This window comes from Anabrus simplex, chromosome 1, assembly GCF_040414725.1.
Source record: "Anabrus simplex isolate iqAnaSimp1 chromosome 1, ASM4041472v1, whole genome shotgun sequence".
Taxonomy (NCBI): domain Eukaryota; kingdom Metazoa; phylum Arthropoda; class Insecta; order Orthoptera; family Tettigoniidae; genus Anabrus; species Anabrus simplex.
In genome coordinates, this window is record NC_090265.1 from 1212461952 (window position 1) to 1212485095 (window position 23144).

Below are 23144 nucleotides of genomic sequence, written 5' to 3' on the forward strand. Positions count from 1 at the left end.
TGAGTCTTGAATCATTCTTATTGTTCTTCTCCTGAAGTATTGCAGTATACATTCATTATTCTACGACAGAGACCAAGACTCGTCCACCTCTTCTAGGACGATTAAAACAGCCTATCGTAAATTACTCCAGAGTATATAAAGCTGACTTGAATGACTGTATGAGTGAATTATGTGTAAATGATATAAAAATTATATATTATATTTATATGTATCTTAGGTTATCCCATTTACGTTTTACTTGTCTCGTTTAAGATTATGCATTAGTTTCTCAGAATAAATAACGTAGTAACACAGTATCGTAGTAACATGGTGTTTATTGAACTCATATTTAACCGTAGTTCATTTAATTTTGCCTCATATTACTTATAGAAAACTATTCTCCTTTAGCTAGTTACGGGACACTGTAGTATTAACTTAAACATTCTTTAGTTATTAATTTTATATTTTTCTGCTATTGTATATTATTTTATACTTTATCCATTAATAGTAATCGTAATTATTTGTTTTATTGTTACTCCTTTTCTGATTTACATGTTTTCTCTAATGAATTGCAATTGATTACCATGATATTTTAAATTAATACTTTAAAAATATAATAATAGTATGTTGTTATTATGTCAGCGTGGATCAGGAGCCCTAACTTCGCCGCTCTATAAATAAATAAATAAATAAATAAATAAATAAATAAATAAATAAATAAATAAATAAATAAATAAATAAATAAATAAATAAATAAATAAATAAATAAATAAATAAGTAAAACTCAGAGAAATGATATGCAGGGTTTTTAGTAAGGTAGAAAAGGAGACGGCCTATAATTCACTAACAAGATCGGATTTAGACTATGGCTCCAGTGTATTGGACCCTCACCACGATTACTTGATTCGAGAAATGGAAAAGATCGAAAAGAAAGTACGATTTATTTTGGATGATTTCCGACAAGAGTAGTGTTAAGACAATGTTGCAAACTTTGGGCTGAGAAGACTTCGAAATAAGGAGACAAGCTGCTCGACTATACGGTATGTTCTAAGCTGTCAATGGAGAGATGGCGTGGAATTACATTAGAAGACGAGTAAGCTTCAATGGAATTTTAAAAATTAGGAAAGGTCACAATATTAAGATAAATGTTCATTTATTGGAAGAGGAATTAGGCATTTGAGTAGTTTATCAAGTGAGATGTTCAACAAATTTCCAACTTCTTTAAAATCGTAGAAACAAAGAGTGATAGGGAATCTGCCACCTGGGAAACAGTCTTAAATTTAGATTAGTGGTGACTGGTTGATTGAATGTAGACTAATTGTATGATTGACATTAAAATCCATGTTTCTCTTTTGTTGTAGGGGTCATGCAATTGTCCTTCACCATACGTTGGTCCGTCCTTGGAGGGAACGTGTGGAGCAGGTTCGTTTATGATTTTCATGAGCTTGCTGGACAGTTTCTTACGCTCACAGTGTGACCTCGACGATCCTTGCCGTCGGGTGGGCCTTCGTGAGAATGTCCCCGAGATTTCGTATGACTTCGTAGTGATTGGTGGTGGGTCGGCAGGCGCCGTGGTTGCAAGTCGTCTCTCGGAGGTGCCAGAGTGGAAGGTTTTATTGTTGGAGGCAGGGGGTGATGAGCCTCCTGGTTCACAAGTACCAGCAATGGTTATTAATTACCACGGAAACCCCGACATGGACTGGAATTACCTAACCGAGCCCGAAAGTGGTGCTTGTTTGGGAAATAAGGAGAGACGCTGCACGTGGATCAGAGGGAAGGTAAGGTATTTTAAAACTCTATCATCTCAGCATTGCGGGCAATTACTCTCTTGAGTGTCCGGTCTTTCTATGGATATATGAAGGGGAGCAATTTCATAGTATAATATAATCTGGATCAAATTGGGAACTGTTTCTTTGCAGTTATTTTTATTGAGTAAATATATTTTGGCCTGGTACAAGTGACACATGGCACAGTTAAGTTTTCTGCGGAGCGGAACACGTTGAGTGGGTGGGATAACACGACAACATAGCAGACGCTTGGATAGACAATTCTGAGTAGTCTCGCGACGTCAGAGAGCTATTTGACATAGAATATAGATATTCGTGAATTACGGAATAAAAACAACTCCGCATTAATCGTTAAGCGTTGTAAGTTAGAAATTACATCTGAGAGTCTTACCCGATGGCATAACATTTTCTGACATATTTTTTGACATACGGAGAAAAAAAAAATCATTGGCCCTCTTTTGTTACCTTTTTTTTTTGCATGACGTTATATTTCTTAAACGTGGTTTTTAGAATTGTTATGCACTTAACGCCCCTCTGCGTGCTTTCGGATGGAGTGGCAGGGTTTTGTTCTCAATCAATCATCTCGATCTGTATTTAGGGTTGCCGACCAGGTGGCAGTTCTCTGTCAATTGTTTATCTAGCCTTTTCTTTAATTTCGAAGAACTTGGAAATTTATTGTACATTTCCCCCGATAAATTATTACAATCCCAAATTCATTGTACTCTAACTGAATATTTGCTCCAATTTGTTCCTTTGAATTCCAATCTTCATATTATGAGCTTTCCTACCTTTATAAGCTCCACTGAAGCTTATTCGTCTACTAAGGTCATTCCACACCATCTCCTCTAACAGCTTGTCTCCTTACTCCAAAGAATTCCCACCCCAAGGTTTGCAAAATGTTCATAACTATTCCTTTGGCAGAGATCGCCCAGAACCAATCTTGCTGATTTCCTTCAGTTGTTTTCCAGTTCGAGTATCAAGTAGTTCTGGAGAAAATGAAATGAAATGGCGTATGGCTTTTAATGCCGGGATTGTCCGAGGACAAGTTCGGGTCGCCAGGTGCGGGCCTTTTGATTTGACTACCGTAGGCGACCTGCGCATCGTGATGAGGATGAAATGATGATGAAGACGACACATACACCTAGCCCCGTGCCAGCAAAATTAATCAATGGTGGTTAAAATTCTCGACCCTGTCGGGAATCGAACCCGGGATCCCTGTGACCAAAGGCCAGCACGCTAACCATACTCTGGAACCATCCTCTAATTCGGGTATTATCGCCTCACCTTTACGTCTTTACTACAACCCCTAAATATCCCTCCCCATAACCAAATGAAGAAATGTGCAACCACTTATTCACAACCTCATTTATGTGATTGCCCCGATGAATATCTTTCCTTATATTAACACCTAAGTACTTAGGTGATCTCCGTGAGGTACATTTACCCTATCAACACAGTAATTAAAACTGACAGGACTTCTTCTCTTGGTAAAACATTCAACCTGTCTTTTCATCACATTTACCTTCATAAGATTGCTTGCTGTTCATCCCACAACATTGTCGATGACTTCTTGAAGTCGCTTACTGTCCTGTAATTTAGATAAAACTCTATACAGTATAACATCACCCGCAATCATTTCCTTACTCATATAATTTATATACATCAGAAAACAAAGAAAAATGCATAGCAAGAGCCCCTCTTAATCGTTAGAGAATTAGGTAATTCTTAACCTATTCTAATTCCCTCAGTTCTATTTTCTAGAAATTTAGTCACCCATCCAACCAAGGAGAGGTTTGTAAAATTCTCAGCAAATGTGCTGACAAAAATGTGGGGATCGAGCCCGACATCTTCCGAATGCAAGATTCTTGTGGTTATGCGATCCGTATACATCTAGCCTACTTGGTCTCCGTACTTGCTTCTTGCGCTCTTCGTCTTTCCTTTTCTCATTATGCTACAACTCTTTTGGGTCTTATTCTACAACCGAATGCCGCTCAGCCCGATGGCCTGCAGGTTACCAGGTAACGCGTGGTCAGTGCTTCGAATACTCACGGCTTTTATTTTTGGCTGTCCGACTCCATGGTTAAAAGGTTGGCGCGCTGGCCTTTGTTCCACAGGTCCCGGGTTCGATTCCCGGCCGGGTAGGAGATTTTAACTTTAAATGGTTAATTCCCTTGGCTCAGGGACAGGGTGTTTGTGATGTCCCAAACATCTCTGCAACTCACACACCACACATAAGACTATCCTCCACTACAATAACACGCAGTTACTTACACATGGCAGATGCCACCCATCCTGATCGGAGGGTCTGCCTTACAAGGGCTGCACTCGGCTAGAAATAAAACCAAACCAAACCCCATGGCACTACAATCATTGAAGGGCCTTGGCCTACCAAGCGACCGCTGCTCTGCCGGAAGGCCTGCAGATTACGAGGTGTCATGTGGTCAGCACGACGAATCCTCTCGGCCGTTATTCTTGGCTTTCTAGACCGAGGCCGCTATCTCACCGTCAGATAGCTCCTCAATTCTAATCACTTAGGCTGAGTTGATCTCGAACCAGCCCGCAGGTCCAGGGAAAAATCCCTGACCTGGCCGGGAATCGAAACCGTAACCTCGGGGTAAGAGGCAGGCACACTACCCCTGCACCAAGGGGCCGACCCGGCTAGAAATAGCCACACAAAATTCTTCTTCTTCTTCTACTTGGCTTTCTTGACTGACACAGCTATTTCATAGTCTGATAACTCGTCGATTTTAATCAAGTAGACTGAGTAAACTTCGAACCAGCTCTCAGTTTCAGGTAAAATTCCCTGACCTGGTCCGGAATCGAACACGGATCCTTCAGGTAAGAGGCAGGTTCGCTATCCCTAGACCACAAGGCCGGCGCTTCTTACGCTCTGCCATTGTATTATTATTAACGCATACATTGCAACTGTAAGATAGCATGGCGGCAATCTTTCAATACTGTAGTATCAAAACGAAATTAGAATATAACAAACATTTCATGAAATCGAAGTATTTGCACTAAATTTTATTTTACTTTTACAAGAAACTTCACGATAACCAAGAGAAAAGAGTACAAAATACGGAATTTACAAAATATTCCATTACGTAGATTATAGTATATTTACTAGGCAATCACACCAAACTTCACACGAAACTTACATACTTCTAATCTACGTATTAGTGTTGTTTGTCCTTTCCTTAACTTGATTACTTCACATTAGAAACGAAAATAGGTTCTTAACAGAAAAACGTTTAGATTTTGCGGCAGTCTACGAGATCAGGAATGACATAGCGTAAATGTGAGTGTAAACTAGGAAATACAAGCTTGTTTCCACTCTCATCGTGAGAAGTAGTGTGCTCGCTCTTGAAGGCACGATGCACTGTACATCGAAACGTTTATGAGAAACATTCAATTCCCTCGAGTGCTAGGGCAACCACTTCCTTGCTAGCATTTGGGAACGGAATTGGGCCATCAAAGTCCGTTCAATTATAAGCTACGGTGTAGCTACATGGTACAGCAATTTATACTAAACGTATCTGAATAATTCCTATTCAAATTATATTACAGAAAATGGACGTTTATTGTACACATTTTATTGAAAAGTCAAACAAAACAATTTTACCCGCTAGGTCCCATGTATGTCGACGCTGCAGTACTTCAGTTCTTTTACTTGTCTTCGGTAGAATATAATTTGCCTCCGACCCTTTTGCAAGTGCAGAAACACAGCGTCACGGTGGAGACATAACAAAAAGGAAGAACAATAAGCAAAATATCTCCTGACACAGGCCAGAGTAAAGTGTAGCTACCACCGAAGTCCCAGTCAACATCCATGGCTGTGACAATATGGAAGTTGCTGGGGTATGGGTGGTGCTGAGTAATGACATCCAGAACACGACTAGTGCATCTGAGTGTTATGAAAAGTGCTGCTCATAGGGTCAGTCGTGCTGCAATAGTACTTTCTGACCCAGCGAGGAAAGCAATGGCAAACTACCTTACTCCTCATCTTGCCTAGTAAGCCTCATTTTGGTGCTGCCATTGGTTTTTGGGGTTTCCTTATAACCGTTGTTATCGATTGCAATTTATCGCTTCTTATTTAAGGTAGATTGAGAAATCAATACTTTTTGTTATTTTCCGGTTCTGATCAGAGAAGCATGGGATCGATTCCTATCCGGGTCAGTGATTTTACCTAGATCTGGTAATTCCTCTGTCTCGGGATCCAAGTGTTTGTGTTTCTCTCAATACACTCCTCTGAATATGCAAACAACATATCACACTACCAAGCACCACGCACACACACAATAGTGAATAAATCTCTCCACATAGCGTTGGTGTTAGGAACGGAATCCAGTCGTAAATCAGGGACAAGTCACAAGTGAGACGCAGCAGGGTGTGGGGTACGTGGCGAAGGAAGAAAAAAATGATCATTGTTGATGTTGTTAATATATTGCTATTTGTGTTGAAAGTAATTGATAAAAGGTTCTTCAATTTAATATCTTCACTTCGTTTGTGTTTCCTGATAATAGGAATTATTTTGTAACTCACAGACGTAGACTGATTGACCGATCGAATTAGAATTAGCATCGTCTAGGATAGACAGGTCCAATCAAGGTTGATCTTGGTGACCTCTAGCTCTTGATTCTAGACTAAGGAGCATTATAATCCTATTGTCGATCCTTCTTTAAATGCAGTGGTATTTACTTCTCATCAAATTACACTCAAAGAAATCAACACAGACTATCAAGCAGGTGCCAGGTACAGCCTAAGAAATCGGAACCTCAAAATGTATCTTCTTACACCTAGCCTTTTCTTTGTTGTTGTGCTCAGTATTTGATGTGGATTTGGCCCAATTTTACGGCCGGAAGTCCTTCCTGACGCCAACTGTATGTGGAGGGACGTACTGTATTTACTACTGCGCAGTCCTGTGGTTGTTATCTGTGTGGTGTGTTGCATGTAGATGAAAGGAAGTGTATTATGACGACCACAAACACTCATTCCCTAAGCCGGGAGAAAAAGTCATGCATTGTTAATATCTCCTGCCCGAAAGGGTATCGAACCCGTGGCCCTCTGAAGTGGAGGCCAGTAGGCTGAACGTTCATCCAAGCAGCCGCTTTGGAATATCAAAATGTATAATAATAATAATAATAATAATAATAATAATAATAATAATAATAATAATAATAATAATAATAATAATAATAATAATAATAATAATAATAATAATACATGGAAATGAAACGTTCTCCATAGCCACGAATTGATGAGTGTCTGAAAGTAAACTTTACTAACGTTTTGTAGGTGAGCATGTAAATAGAGTTCAAGATAAAGAATTTTTTCTTTCTTTAATTTTTCGACATAATCGCCGAAGTTATTCAAGCAGTTGACATAGTTATTTATTTTCCTTATTAGTGGTTTCACGTCGCACTATCCCACATTGGTTTTCAGACACTATGGGTCGGGATATGGCTAGGATTGGGAAGGAAGCGGTTATAGTCCTGTAGTCTTCAATAAGACGACTGGGAATGAAATTTAATTTATACATTCTAGTGTTTCGTCCTTTCATTTTCTAACAAATTTACGTTGCGCCGGAGTCTCGGTAAATGTTTGGAAAAGTGCATTATCTGTCAAGGGTTTTATCTTCACGAAAACCAGAAAAACATTTACATTCATGCATTTTTACTTACTTATAAGCAAAATTGATACCGAGCAGACACATTTCACCACATTTTCCACCCTGGACTGATATTTCATTATGTACAGCACAGTGGAATTCTACATTTGGCAGCGCTACACCTCTACGGGAATGGGATCTCTCTGTGAGTGCCCGTATTATTTAAAAGTATTCATTTCCTATTTTCTTAAATAAACAGGTTCCGTCACAGTCCTCCTTTTACAAATAAGAATTCCGTCGCAACGGCCTCATCACACAGCTCCACAGAGTGAACCTCCACTAGGTCCCTAAGAAACTCAAGCAGTCAAAGGATTTTTGGAACAATACCGGTGAGACCACGTCTCTTAGTCTTCCAGGTCTTCAGCGCACAGGTTGCTTAGACATTCAAATGCACGACCAAAGGTTATGCAAAACATCGATTGTGGTACCACAGTGAGGTGCCAGAAAGTGTAAATCACAGTGTGACCAGCCCTATGAGAACCACCATTCATTACGTTCAGATGTACTACTACTACTGTACTCAAATTGTTTTGTTTCTGTACCCTGAAAGGGTACGGCGGGCCTCTTTAATGGTGACGCCCTCTCTCAGTCAGGAGGTTTGTAACGATGAAGGAGATGTGTGACGAATGGAAGGGAGTTGCCGGCCGTGGCCTATACTAGGAACTGGCCCAGCATCTGCTTTAGCGCAGGAGAATGGAAAACCACAGAAAACGATTCTCAAGGCAGCCGACGGTGGAAACTAACTCCTCTCCTCTTCCCGAATGCAGAGGTGTAGAGCCTCGGTAGAGCCGTGGCCACCGGTCGTCTGTTCGGTTGGTCAGTTGGAGTCCAGAGCTGTCAGGCCACGGTCCGGCCGGGGCCACTTGTAGGCGGAACCTTACTCTGCATCCGCCGACTCACATGCACTTAGTTTTGCTCCGAACGTTATTGCTCAGAACTACACATATCACGGCAGCTTCCATATTCTCGCAATCATAAATGGTACTGAGACTTCGGTGGAAACTACATTTTGCTAGAGATACATTCATCAAGAAATTTTAACTAGCAACAGTATATAAAACATTACATGAGAACCAGTTCGGAGTGAACTCTCACTTCGGGATCGTTGATCGTATCTGAGCCTAGAATTACTTTCAGTCACGCGTGGCTTCTCAGTTTAATCTTTCTTATCTGGCCCCTCCTGAGTCAACTTTTGCTCACTTCCAACCCCGATATATTTATAAGCCCTGAGTTACATAAGACTACCCATCCTTTTTTGTCATGCTCTTCTGAAATTTCCATAAGTATTTATTTATTTTATTTTATTTTATTTATTTCAAAAGAGGCACCTGAGCCAAGGCTCATAATGGTGCAGTACAAATAATTACATTTGGCAACAAAGATGAGATTTGAGAACATCAGCTTCTAGGACAAAAATATAATATACTGTACAATGAATAATTATAATATTAATTACATTTGGCAACAAAGATGAGATTTCAGAACATCAGCTTCTAGGACAAAAGTATAATATACTGTACAATGAAGAATAATAAAAATAATATTAAGGTATCCTAGTGATAGAAACCAAATATGAACAGCAGTGATATAGTATACTAAATCAGTACTCTATAGGCTTGGCATTTTTACTTTTAGAAAATTAACAAGCTTGGTTTTAAAGATGGGTAAGTTAGCGGCTTCTCGAATATGCTCAGGAAGGCTATTGAAAAACTTTACAGAAAAATGCCATAAAGAATTAGTGCCATACTTAGTAGACTTCGATGATTTACAGTGAATTTTAGTAGATCCTCTTGTACTGTATGAATGTATGTCAGAATTCAAGTTGCAAAGTGTGTTCGAATGTGTTTGTCCATTTTTCAATTTATACAACATAATAGCTGAAGCTTTTTTACGAAGACCATCTAGTGACAGCACATTACAATACTGGTAGACCTGTATGGTTGGTGTTAAGGTGGGTAAGTTGAAGAGTATTTTCAGTGCTCTTTTCTGTAAGATACTGATCTTTTCAAATTGTTCTTTACTGCAACATGCCCAGATATGAATCATATAATTCAGGTGGCTTTCAATTAGTGCATGATAAATACTCTTCAACAGTCCACGAGAAACTTCTAATATTATTGTTAAAGTATGTACGTATGTGGTGGGCGTATTTCCTCATTTGCGAACATAACACAGGAGATGGTTCATGTTTCAGGTTATCGGCGGCTGCAGCGTGTTGAACGGTATGATGTACATGCGCGGCCATCCAAGGGACTACGACAAGTGGGCTGAGGCAGGTATCACAGGTTGGAGCTACCAGGATGTCTTGCCCTACTTCAAGAAGTCTGAGAACAACCTGGAGATAGACCAAGTGGGTACGGAGTTCCACGGCGTGGGTGGCCTTCTCGATGTCGGCCACTTTCCCCACAGGCCAGCTATGGCTGATGCTATCCTAGAAGCTGCGAGGGAGATGGGTTATCCTGTAAACCCTGACCTGAATGGCGCTCAGATCACGGGCTTCACTGTGGCGCAGACAACATCCAGGTTAGTGACGTACATTATATAGTTCAATTATCGGCAAACCATACGTTCTACAAAATAAGATTATAAAATATAAAATGTACATCACAGTAGAATATCGGCTGTTTGATCAGATACTGAGCAATTAATATGTTAGAGGTTGTTATTTGTGCCTTTACTACTCAGAAATAAATCATGATTGTTCTAATCATGCCGAAAGGTTTGAATTAAAGTTTTCACCGTTGTTCTATTGGTCGAATGGTATACCGGTTCTCCAAATAGATGGCTTTCTTCCTACATCATTCTTCCTTTTCTTTCTTCAGCTTATCCCAGATATTTGTGGCGTCACTGGAGCCACCTGTTCCATTTTGAATTCTTTACTAATGGCTTTAGGTCGCACCGACACAGATACGTCTTATGACGACGATGGGATAGGAAGGGGCTAGGAGTGGGAAGGAAGCGGCCGTGGCCTTAATTAGGTACAGCCCCAGCATTTACCTGGTGTGAAATGGGAAAATACGGAAAACCATCTTCAGAGCTGAAGACAGTGGAATTCGAACCCACTATCTCCCGGATGCAAGCTCACAGCCGCATGCCTCTAACCGCACGACCAACTCGCCCGGTCATTTTGGGTTTTGGCCGAGTTCTAAGACCAGATGCCCTTCTGACAACATGTGGTCATTTCAAGGAAAATATTTCAACACGGGATCGATCAGGAATCACATCTCAGCCATCCAAGTGGAAAGCCAGCAGCTAAGCCACTGGGCTAATCGCGCTGAACAAGGCTCTCTATGCACTGTTATTTATTTAGTAGTACTTCATTCCGAAATTTTTGCGTAGAAAAATTAAAACGTAATCATACTAACAAACAAGAGGGAATATTTTATGAAAAAATAATATAATGTACATTGAATAACAGACAGATATAGACATAGAAGAAATCGAATGGAGATGGAAATGAAAATGAAATAAAGCAGCCTATATAAAGAAAACTGACTTACAAACTATAGACCAAGTGTCACAGACTATACATTTTGGAAGGAAAAGAATACTTCTGATTTCCCAGAAGTATCATGGAAGCCGTATTTTATTTCTGAAGAAGTGTGACAGTTTGTCTCATTGTCAATGGCAAAAACTCACAAAAATATCTAATAATGAAAAATAATAATACAGTGATAAGAAATGTACTCTTAGATAGAAAAGATTACTGACACAATACGCAAACACGGAGCTCAATTTTACGGTCACCGGGTGAGTTGGCCGTGCGGTTAGAGGCGCGCGGCTGTGACCTTGCATCCGGGAGATAGTGGGTTCGAACCCCGCTGTCGGCAGCCCTGAAGATAGTTTTCCGTGATTTCCCATTTTCACACGAGGCAAATGCTTGGGCTGTACCTCAATTAAGGCCACGGCCGCTTCCTTCCCATTCCTAGGCCCTTCCTATCCCATCGTCGCCATAAAAGCTATCTGTGTCGGTGCGACGTAAAGCAAATAGCAAAAAAAAAAAAAAAAAAAAAAAAAAAAAAAAAAAAAAATTGTACGGTCACCTGCGATGGATGGACGACTCTCGATGGACAAATCGCATTTTAAATAATTTGGCTCAACACCGAAAACAGTTCTCTGCAAGGTACGTTAACGTCAAGAAAGACCACGAAGAAACTTTCTCTGGTAGGTATGTTCATGTCAAGAAAGACCTTGAAGAAACTTTCTCCGGTAGGTACGTTAACGTCAAGAAAGACCTCGAAGAAATGGACCTACGACCAAAAGACGCCCAAGAACAAAACCTCCTCAGAGCATGCATCGTGACTTTTTGAACTTTCCGAGATGTGACGTTGACAAGTGGTGCAAAGAGGTCGGATGAATGCCGAGTTCGACACAGCGAGCTAATGGAAAGCTACTTGTTCAAAGGGAAAATTTAATAAACGCCAAGATGTATATGAAACATAACTTGGTCCTTAGGTAGGCAATTAGCGATAAATAATGCATTAGGAATTCTATTTGGCTTAATTTGACGGAGGGCATACTTCATCTCTACGTTACAGATTAAAAGAATTATATCAGGAGAGGGCCTATAAAGTAGCAAAGGGAAATCAGAAAGTTGGGGGAAGATACGGTAACATTATGCACTTTTATACGTAAGTTAAATACAACTTGAAACGAAACAGATTCTCAGTTTATTTGTAGGAAACGTGAAAAAACTGTAACTCGTACTCTGCTGTGTTGGTCTTCGATCGCTACTACTGTGATATGTGAATTTTTTACATTGTTCTAACTCGTAGGATTATTGCCAACATTTGCTAATCACACGCGTTTTCATCCGAGAGAGCGTGAGAAAACCGATCGGTGCTAGTGCCAGTGCTAGTAGTTGCACTTCCATTCTCAGAGCTGCATAGTCAACGCCGTTTATCTATTAAACAAATATAAAATATGTTTTTCCACTTCCACATTATATGTAACAAAAATTAGACTTTACAAAATCCTTGAATATACTGCGCCCATTGACTACGAAATCATTGACTAGGACGTCGGTTTATATTAGGAAATACGTTTATTGCTATTAAACATGTGAAACTCTCTTACACACTTCCTGACCTAAGGAGCTAAGTTAACCTTAAATCCTGTCGTAAACCAAAAATATGATGACAAAATGGACTTACTTCCCTACTAATAAAAGAATACTATATTGGAACTGGATGGAAGTATTTTATCAACATTACCATTAAGTTATTATTTCTTGATTGTCGTGGATGCAAGCCAAAGGTAGATGTTGATTTTCAAATCAGTTACCTGGTTTCCAACCATTTTCTAACAGACACTCGAGTTGGTTTCCAAACTGTGGAAGGGTCAATACAAGGATTGGTTCCTCAACAAACGCCCGAGTGTCCCCTTCAAAGTCCCCCTCCCCGTAGATGGGGGCTCTAGAGTAACACCCATGGTAACGCCTGCCTGTTATAAGAGGCGACTAACTTGGGAGGGGGGAGGGGGGGTTGGTTGGTTGGCGACCACGGGTCCCTTAGTTGAGTCCTGGCATCGCTTACACTTACTTGTACCATGCACCTCACTTTCTTCTGTCTTATCCGACCTCCTTTGGTCAGCTCTTGTTCTTTCCGATCTCGACGGTATCTTGTGTCGAGGCTTGACTTTGCCCCTTGTCTTTGTTTGGCTAATAACTCAATTTTTCGAAGTGTCGGACTTTTCTTCTTCACTCTGATGAGCGTTAATAGAGGATGGTTGCCCAGTTGTACTTCCTCTTAAAACAATAATCAACACCACCACCACCACCACTCCACAATAAACATTTCCTTTCTCACTTTTATCAGAATACGGAGCGTAAAACTAAAGTAGTACGTTGTGACTAACTTGAAAATTCCGCCCAAATTGTAGATATTTACTGGCTGTTCGTAGCAATATATGTGTCACTGAGATAAATATTTCATCTAATCTCACATCGATCCGTTTGACAGCCATGAAGTCCTCAATAGAACATGGCTGAGTTTCTTGTTGTTGTGTTTCTGTCTAGGAAACTTCGCAATAGGTCGATTAGAGTACAAATTTGAACTCACTCCATTCCATAATCTTTTCGAAAGTATAGAGAAATATCACTGCTATCTATGAATATGTATCAGAACTCGATATGACTATAATTAAAGGCCCAACACTTGTTGGAACCAAATCCACTAATGTTAAATTCAAGATCCAAATTTAACGGGAACCCACTCGAGAAATCCGGTATTGCTGTATGCAGATGAATCTCTACGAACGTGTAACAAGCCTCTGTGAGAATTTTATCGATAATGATGACCGTTTTAAGAGAATCCTTCCATGCGGTTTATATGGATCCGCGGTACATACCGTGGAATATCTAGTTTCTACTGGCAAACGTCATATTATCCTGAACTGAATTCATTTAACTTCAAATGCTTGGAGCGCCTGGCTAGCGAGATAGGTCCTAAATACATTGACTTGAGAATATGGTGGTAAACGACCTTACCTTGCACAGCTGCTTTATGTTCTGGTTAGGGACATATATACGGTGAGGTTAAAGAAGAGGACGTTGGCGCAGGCCGTAAGCTAACGAGGCCCTTCCCGCAATCTCCTAGCTCATCCGCTTACACAGTTATCTACATAAGCTAGAGCAGCACTCCTTTTGTATTCGCAGCGACCTACAAACAGACTGGAGGTTTGACAAGCGACCTACTCTACGATCCAGTGTGAAAACAGCTCAGCGTCGACGAAGTGTACTGTAACACTAGCTTTTTTTTTTTTGCTAGGGGCTTTACGTCGCACCGACACAGATAGGCCTTATGGCGACGATGGGATAGGAAAGGCCTAGGAGTTGGAAGGAAGCGGTCGTGGCCTTAATTAAGGTACAGCCCCAGCATTTGCCTGGTGTGAAAATGGGAAACCACGGAAAACCATTTTCAGGGCTGCCGATAGTGGGATTCGAACCTACTATCTCCCGGATGCAAGCTCACAGCCGCGCGCCTCTACGCGCACGGCCAACTCGCCCGGTCACACACACTAGCTTTTACGTCTCTTCTTCATATTCTGGGAAGAATGCGTTATCGTCCAAGTTGTTTATCCAGATACTAGATGTTGTACCCTTTGTTGATGGGACAAACATTTAGCATGCGCATGATTACATTTTGTCGACCCCTAAAGTTGCTCCTGAAATTCTGAAGCATATAAGTGGACATAGGGTACGAATATCAACGGCTTGTAGTGACGCAAGCTGCTCGCTTCCTGACTCATTGCATTTTGGATTATTGCTGCTCTTCATCTAATCCCTTTCTCTTGGTACAAAAAGCAAGAATCAGGTTAATATTAAGAAATGTAACTAAAAACAGATGTACATTGCCAAAGCAACACTCCATAGACTTATTGATCTATCGTTGAACAACTTTCACATGATAAGCACTGATATTTCCGTGATATTTCCAAATACATTTTGTCATGAGCAATTTTCCTGTAAAACCAACCGTAAAAGAGATGTTAAAGGCTCCCTCAAACTCCCCTCTTACTGAATATTTTTTAAGGAATTATAACTAAGAACCCACTCGCCATATTTTAAATATAAACTCTCATCAAAATCCTTCAATCCATTCTCCCGTGATGCTGTAATAGACAAACGGGCAGACAGGCAGACAAAAATTAAAGTGAATCTGACACAGGCAATCATTTGTCCTGTACGCCGTAAAAACCAAGAATCCGGCTAACATTCAAGAAGTACAGACAGGAAGATGACTTTATCTATATATCTATATAAACAAAGTTGTAGGTGGTCCGCTGAATGTAATTTCGTTTATTTTCTCAATTTTTCAGATATTAATCCGTTTTACGTTAACTCAAGACCGTATCAGTGGATTTCAGCTTTCGTATCTGTTTGTCTATCCGTTTGTCTGTTCCACCATCACGGCGAAACGCCTGGATAGATCTCGACCAAACTTCATATTTAGAGAATACTCATCCGGCATCAGGTTGTGATTTGCAAATAATTAAGAATCGCAGAACAGACCGGGGGTTTATAGGGAGGTCAAACGAGTTATTTGATATTTTTTCACACTGTTGACTTTCTGTAAAACCGGTAGGCTATGTATAAACCGTCCCTCCGTTTTAAATATTTGTTGTTTTCTACATAATTTCACTTACTCTTCAAATGACGGAGAAAATTACTATTCTGTGAGGATTCCGTGCTCTGCGTTGAATGACTGACACTCTCCCAGACCGACAGCGAACCTACCAGTTACCATGGTAACGCCTCTGCTTGCCAGCAGGGAAGTAACGTAATGCCATTTTCATCATCATTCCTGTAAAGTCGTGGTTGTTCGTTGAGTAGAAGGCAAGAGAAAAGTCAAGCTGCCATTCTGCAGGATATTTTCGGAATACCGTTGGAGGTTACAATCATCTTCGAATAGCACTAAGGATGGCTGTTAATATTTCAACAGTAACGCGGAGTGTAGCACATTATTTCACACCGTAAGGTGTTTTCTGGCATTTGCTACAATTTTTAGTATACTTCTCTTTTCTTATTTAATTTCTTGCCTCTGCGTTGCCTCTTAGGCTTGAGTAATAACACCGTAAGCCATCTTCTTATCTGTTTACCTAAGAATCCCTGAAGACAAATTTCTCCTTTGTTACCGCTTTCTGTAATCCGTAACTCATATCATCAGAATTTAGTGAGGGACATTTCATTTTCCAATACATCCACTTGGTATTTAAATATTTGTCCTATCCGGCTGTCCTCAGTTATTTTTTCTACTTTCTTAACTGTATTACTTTCTTCCTTAACTTCTCCGTATGTATGCGAGTTCAACCCCGAAACCTTGTAACACCCCCTTCAACAGCTCCTCGTTGAGTGACATTTATGTGACCGTGCATATAGTATATACATAAATAAGAACTGTGGCTCGCCCGCAAATTGCTACAATGTAGGAATCTTAATTACCACTCTTCTATGGTTTCCCACTTCTCTATGTAATAATTGGGCGCCAGCTTTACAGTTTAAAAGGAACTGTAATTCAACATTTATTTTTAATAACATAGAGACTCAGATTGAAAATCGCAGGGGTAGGATATGAAATATTAACCATTAAGTATCGCTACAAGAAAGGAGATTAATGCAATCACAATTTTAACTGAAATTATTTAAACCAAACAAATGAGATGAATTGGAAAAGTTCCTTTTCAGCCTGAAAAAAATTAATTTGAAGTTAATGGAATTTATCGTCGCTTGCATTATCTAACGTCGGCTCACCAATTTGCTTCAGATGATGTCCTCTAGTTTCCATGGTTACTCGTTCCCCATTTCGCCGCAGTAGATTCAGTAGTTTTATCCAATAGTATTTTCAGTACTGGGGAAGCTGCCGTTTCTAGTGTTATTTAAGGCTGTCCTTATTCCTCCTTAGCAACTCGGAAATTTCCAGTTATTATACATTTTGTTCCGAATCTGGAGTAATTCCCATGACTTCCCACTTGCTTACTTATTTCGCGCCTCTTCACATACCTCACGTGATTTCGTTTTGCAACCCTCACACCCGAGGTTAACAACTAAATATTTATTATTATTTTTATTATTATTGATGTTATCCGAGTGGTTAGTGTGTTAGTTTGCCGTACCCAATATCGCAGACTCTATCCCAGGAGTGATCAGTGGCCGTTTAAAATAATTCACAGCATACTATTTCATTCGTGTGAATGGTTTAAGGAGCCCAGGTAAACGGAGAGGGGGATCATTCAGCGAACTTCTCCCAGCATTCAAAGTATTTCGGTTTCTCTGATACATGGACTACTTGTAGGAAATGTCCGACTCGTTGGCTGAACGGTCAGCGTACCGACCTTCGGTTCAGAGGGTCCCGGGTTCGATTCCCGGCCGGGTCGGGGATGTTAACCTTAATTGGTTAATTCCAATGGCACGGGGGCTAGGTGTGTGTGTTGTCTTCATCATTTCATCCTCAGCATGACGCGTAGGTCGCCTACGGGGGTCAAATAGAAAGACCTGCACCTGGCGAGCCGAACCCGTCCTGGGATATCCCGGCACTAAAAGCCATACGACATTTCATTTTTTTGTAGGAAATTACAAATATGCGATTAATTAGCCAGACTGCATCGTTGAAATTACCTTCCAAGTTGCGCTGCTAATGCCAGTTCGAAAGGCTTCGATTTCGGTATTATTATTATTATTATTATTATTATTATTATTATTATTATTATTATTATTATGATTATTATTATTATTCACATGTACTTTTCTTTGTACATTGCAGTGGTAGACTCGTGAGTCCTGACATGAGTAAATAAATAAATATGTATATAAACAAGGGTCCGCCTCTGTGGTGTAGTGGTTAGCGTGATTAGCTGCCACCCCCGGAGGCCCGGGTTCGATTCCCGGCTCTGCCACGAAATTTGAAAAGTGGTACGAGGGCTGGAACGGGGTCCACTCAGCCTCGAGAGGTCAACTGAGTAGAGGTGGGTTCGATTCCCACCTCAGCCATCCTGGAAGTGGTTTTCTGTGGTTTCCCACTTCTCCTCCAGGCAAATGCCGAATGGTACCTAACTTAAGGCCACGGCCGCTTCCTTCCCTCTTCCTTGCCTATCCCTTCCTATCTTCCCATCCCTCCACAAGGCCCCTGTTCAGCATAGCAGGTGAGGCCGCCTGGGCGAGGTACTGGTCATACTCCCCAGTTGTATCCCCCGACCAAGAGTCTGAAGCTCCAGGACACTGCCCTTGAGGCGGTAGAGGTGGGATCCCTCGCTAAGTCCGAGGGAAAAACCGAACCTGGAGGGTAAACAGATGATGATGATGATGATATAAACAAGGAAATAATAATAATAATAATAATAATAATAATAATAATAATAATAATAATAATAATAATTCGGTATTTTCATTGTTATCATCATCATCAACATTGCTACCACTGCCTCCGCATCCTCACCAATGGTTTATACCTGAGTTATAAGTGCCAGTACATATATTGTTTGTCTGCAAACGAGCTGACAAGTAAATATTGCATGCTGATCACTTTTCCTGGCCGCAACTTTCTAACAGGCAACTATAGTTCGTGGCCATCTAATCGTATGGGGATGCATGACCAAGACAATGTTACTTCTGCCAACTGTCCGGCTCCATAGCTAAATGGTTAGCGTGCTGGCCTTTGGTCACAGGGGCCCCGGGTTCGATTCCCGGCAGGGTCGGGAATTATAACCACCATTGGTTAATTTCGCTGACACGGGGGCTGGTTGTATGTGTCGTCTTCATCATCATTTCATTCTGATCATGACGCGCAGGTCACCTACGAGTGTCAAATAAAATGACCTGCACCTGGTGAGCCGAACTTGTCCTCGGACACTTCCGGCACTAAAAGCCATACGCCATTTCATTTTAATTTTTTCTCCCAACTGGTCTTTATCATCAGACCGTCCCCAAATGTAGTTACATTTTATACAAATATGATTCATCCTTCGATGTAAGCTGGTTAGTGTTCTGACTTTAACAAGAAATTCATATTATAAGATAAGGCAAATCCCTCGCCGTACAGCCCATAAATTCCCATGGTGGAGTGGGAGTTTAAGGCTTCCAGTAATTATAACTTCTATCCCAAGTCCTTTCGGATGTACCGAGTACGTCTTAGCCCGTATGTTCTGGTGAAATAAATATATGTTAGGTGATTTCATCTCATGAAAAGTTGTAAGTAGGTAGTTATAAAGTAATCGTTGACTTTACGAGCTCGTCGATAGCTGCACATACTGTCAAAAATTTAGGTTCATTATATTCCCGAAACCGTTAATAACCAGAATGCCTTTGTGCCTTTGTTTTCCGTACCGGCCACTCAGATTTCTACAGTTACATGTAATGATTGTTAAAATTTCATTGCTACTACTGCTAGCGGTGCTATCAATCAAATGAAACTCCCTGGGAGTGACAGCAATTACTAGAGCTGCAGTGTGAGGTTTCTTGTTGAATGAACACGACCACATCCAATGTAAATCACGCCTGAGTGTGGCACCAAAGAAACAGCTGGTGATCGACATCACTGCTGTAGACAGGGCAATGAATGAAAAGTTATAAATATACGTTCGGCGTGCCAACTGAATTGAAGAAGTCCTCTTACTATTAAATATAGTATAATAGGAAAACACGCCATATCTAGTCTGTTATAATGTAAATTTTTCATTTAATGAATTTTGGAAGTTCAAAAACAGGTGATAAGCGAACAGCTCTTTGCTCATACGTAGAATCCACAAACTGAAAGGAGTGATTTTTTTTTTTTTTTTGCTAGTTGCTTTACGTCGCACCGACACAGATAGGTCTTATGGCGACGATGGGGCAAGGAAGGGCTAGGAGTTGGAAGGAAGCGGCCGTGGCCTTAATTAAGGTACAGCCCCAGCATTTGCCTGGTGTGAAAATGGGAAACCACGGAAAACCATTTTCAGGACTATCGACAGTGGGGTTCGAACCTACTATCTCCCGAATACTGGATACTGGCCGCAATTAAGGAGTGATTTTGTAAAGCAGCATAAACCTTTATGTTTCTGCACAAGCGCAGCAGAAGTAGAAGAATACCGTAAATTCATGCATTCATGTTAGCAACATATGTAACTATAATGTTATTTACCCGGCGCAAGTGTCATTTTCGATTTTAACTTAACCTAAATCAATAAATATTACTCCATGGCGCGTTCGGAGCAGAAGATGAGCACTGAAACACGTATAGAACGATTGCCAGTGCTGGGAATCCACCCCGATAGTAAACCAAACCACATAACGGGTACGTGCAATTACACTGACCAAGCAAGTGGCCGAGTGGTCAGGGTCACGTAGCCATTAGCTGGCATTTGGGTTACAGTGTATTGACTCAGACCTGAAGATGGTTTTCCGCGGTTTCCCATTTTCACACAAGACAAAATGCTGAGCCTCGGCCGCGCCCTTTCCTCTCCTAGCCCTTTCCTATTCTATCGTCCGTGTGACGTAAATAAAATTGTAAATTGCAATTATACCAACAATATTGTATTAAAAACATTGTAAATAAATTTTGCCATGAGCGATTTTCCTGTAAACCAACCGTGGAGAACATACACCGAGTTTTAATTCTAAGGCCCTTCTGGAGCTCCCTCCTGTTGAATTTTTGGATAATTGATAGCTATGATCCTACTCGCCCTCTTCGTAGGCCTAAACTTATTACGAACTTTCTTGAAACTCCACCAATCTATTCTCTGGTGATGCTGTAACAGACTAACTGACGAAAATCAAAATGAATCCGACATAGACTCTTAGTTGTCCTGTTTAGTATAATATCCCAATAATCAAATAGTATGTGCAAAAACCGCGATGTGAATTTTATTGCTATTTTTTTACGTCGCACCGACACAGATAGGTCTTATGGCGACGATGGGATAGGAAAGGCCTAGGAATAGGAAGGAAGCGGCCGTGGCCTTAATTAAGGTACAGCCCCAGCATTTGCCGCCTTTGCTGGCAAGACCTAATGTTTACAGTGCACTATGTCTTCTGGTATGGGCTAGAGCAATTTTGTTACTTTCATTGATCTGTCTCTGTCTTATCCTTGGCTTTGACAATATGAAAGTGACTGAGGTATGAGTGATGCTAGTAATGCCAATCCTTATGCAGCCAGTCCCTGCTATGAATGGTGTGAAAATGTTGCTCATAGGGTTGGTTGGTGTATGCATTTCAGTGGGCTTGGCAGACTGATGTGTAATAGCAACTCTGGCTCGGTGAGGAAAGCAACGGGAAACTACCTCACTCCCCATTTTCCTAGTACGCCTCTTCAGTGAAGCCTAGGCCATCTATGACAGCTGATGGCAGAGCTGTTGAGGATCCCACCAGCGGCATCGCTGACGGACTGAACATACATACCCAGCATTTGCCTGGTGTGAAAATGGGAAACCACGGAAACCCATCTTCAGGGCTGCCGACAGTGGGGTTCGAACTCACTATGTCCCGAACTGGGTTCGAACCCCACTGTCGGCAGCCCTGAAAATGGTTTTCCGTGAAATATTTTAGCTTAGAAGTTTGGCCGGTTAGGTTCTGCCATCTAAGGTTCAATATTGTGGGAATGTTGTCAAGGAATTCTCGCTGTTCATAATGTACGTGCTGCTTGTTCGTATATCTCCAGAAATATTATCACAAAGCTGTTTTCGCAGGTGCAACGAAGATACATAGATGTTCCTTCCAGATTCCCTTATACAAAGCTATGTCAGAAAACTTTGGTTACTGTTTCATCAATTCGGCCTACTTCAATATATCAGTCCATGTGCCGTCCCCTCGCAGCACATTGTAATATGAGCTTCACATATGTCATTGGGACATGACAGGTCGGCGGAAGCTGTTGACTATTTGTGCAAGATTGGCGATGGTGCTGGGGTTCCGAGGTCAGCGGCCCCTTACAGTTTCTCTACAGGCAAAATCTATTACTACTTTCATCATCTGTCAATTACATGACATTTTTGTTCATTTCCTTCTAGTATGCGAGATGCACCATTCAATCATTATCGCACATCCTCTCCATTGTTGTGCTTATGACAGGAAACGAGGAATTTTGAAGCCTTGTGAGAGTCAGGCAAACGGTATTTAACACAGTTAAATTTTTATAATGATCAGGTTGCTAGTATTAGTGGAAGGAGGATAATATTACTTTTTATGTTGAATTTTCAAGTCATAATTCCAAAACGTTTCTAGGATTTCGCTGTAATAGACAAAGATGTGTATTCCCATTACCTGCCTACAATATTAACCCTTAACAATGTACACAATCACCGGGCGAGTTGGCCGTGCGCGTAGAGGCGCGCGGCTGTGAGCTTGCATCCGGGAGATAGTAGGTTCGAATCCCACTATCGGCAGCCCTGAAGATGGTTTTCCGTGGTTTCCCATTTTCACACCAGGCAAATGCTGGGGCTGTACCTTAATTAAGGCCACGGCCGCTTCCTTCCAACTCCCAGGTCTTTCCCATCCCATCGTCGCCATAAGACCTATCTGTGTCGGTGCGACGTAAAGCCCCTAGCAAAAAAAAAAAATGTACACAATTATTTGTACAACTACTGCTACAACTACTAAAATGTTTTCATTCGTTCCCTGAAGGAGGAGGAGGGCCTCTTAGACGGTGACGCCGTCTCTCAGGCCGGGAGATTTGTTACGGTGAATGAGATGCTCGGAGAAGGTTAAGAGGGTTGGCGGCCGTGCGCTCGGCATTCGCCTTAGTGCAGGAGAACCATTCTCAGGACAGCCGACGGTTGGGGGCAGCCGCGAGGTCCAGCCCTGTCCCGTTTCCCGAAGGCAGAGGCGTAGAGCCACGGTAGAGTCGTAGCCACCCCTCCTCTGCTCGGTGGGCCAGCCAGAGTGCAGAGCTGTTGTACCACGGACCAGCCACTTAGGGCTGAGACCCACTCTGCATCTAGCGACTTTATTTGTAGCACGAATGTGGACGCCCGGTCTCAGTGATCGCTTAACGTTAAAGGATAACAAGAGGAGCCAAAACCAGTTTTTACTGTTTGTTCGATCACACTGTATTTCGCAAGTTACGAGTGACGTGACTGTATTATAATCATACATAAGAGTACTTCCACTCATTAAAATACTGTTGTTATTCCAACTATTCATTAAAAAATTAATCGCATCCGATATTGATTAATATCGTATGTGGAAAAGTACTCAAGCTTTGAAATCAGCAATCCCACATGCCGCCTATGGCTATCACATCTAT

General features: G+C 41.2%; 1 protein-coding gene across 1 annotated transcript in view; it reads left to right on the forward strand.

Annotated features, from left to right (window-relative positions):
- LOC136877552 (glucose dehydrogenase [FAD, quinone]) overlaps nt 1-23144 on the forward strand; it is a 103668-nt gene that overhangs the window by 57971 nt on the left and 22553 nt on the right. The window contains exons 2-3 of the mRNA XM_067151694.2: nt 1341-1757; nt 9629-9957. Of these exons, the coding sequence (XP_067007795.2) occupies nt 1341-1757; nt 9629-9957 (746 nt within the window). The remainder of the gene's footprint in view (nt 1-1340; nt 1758-9628; nt 9958-23144) is intronic.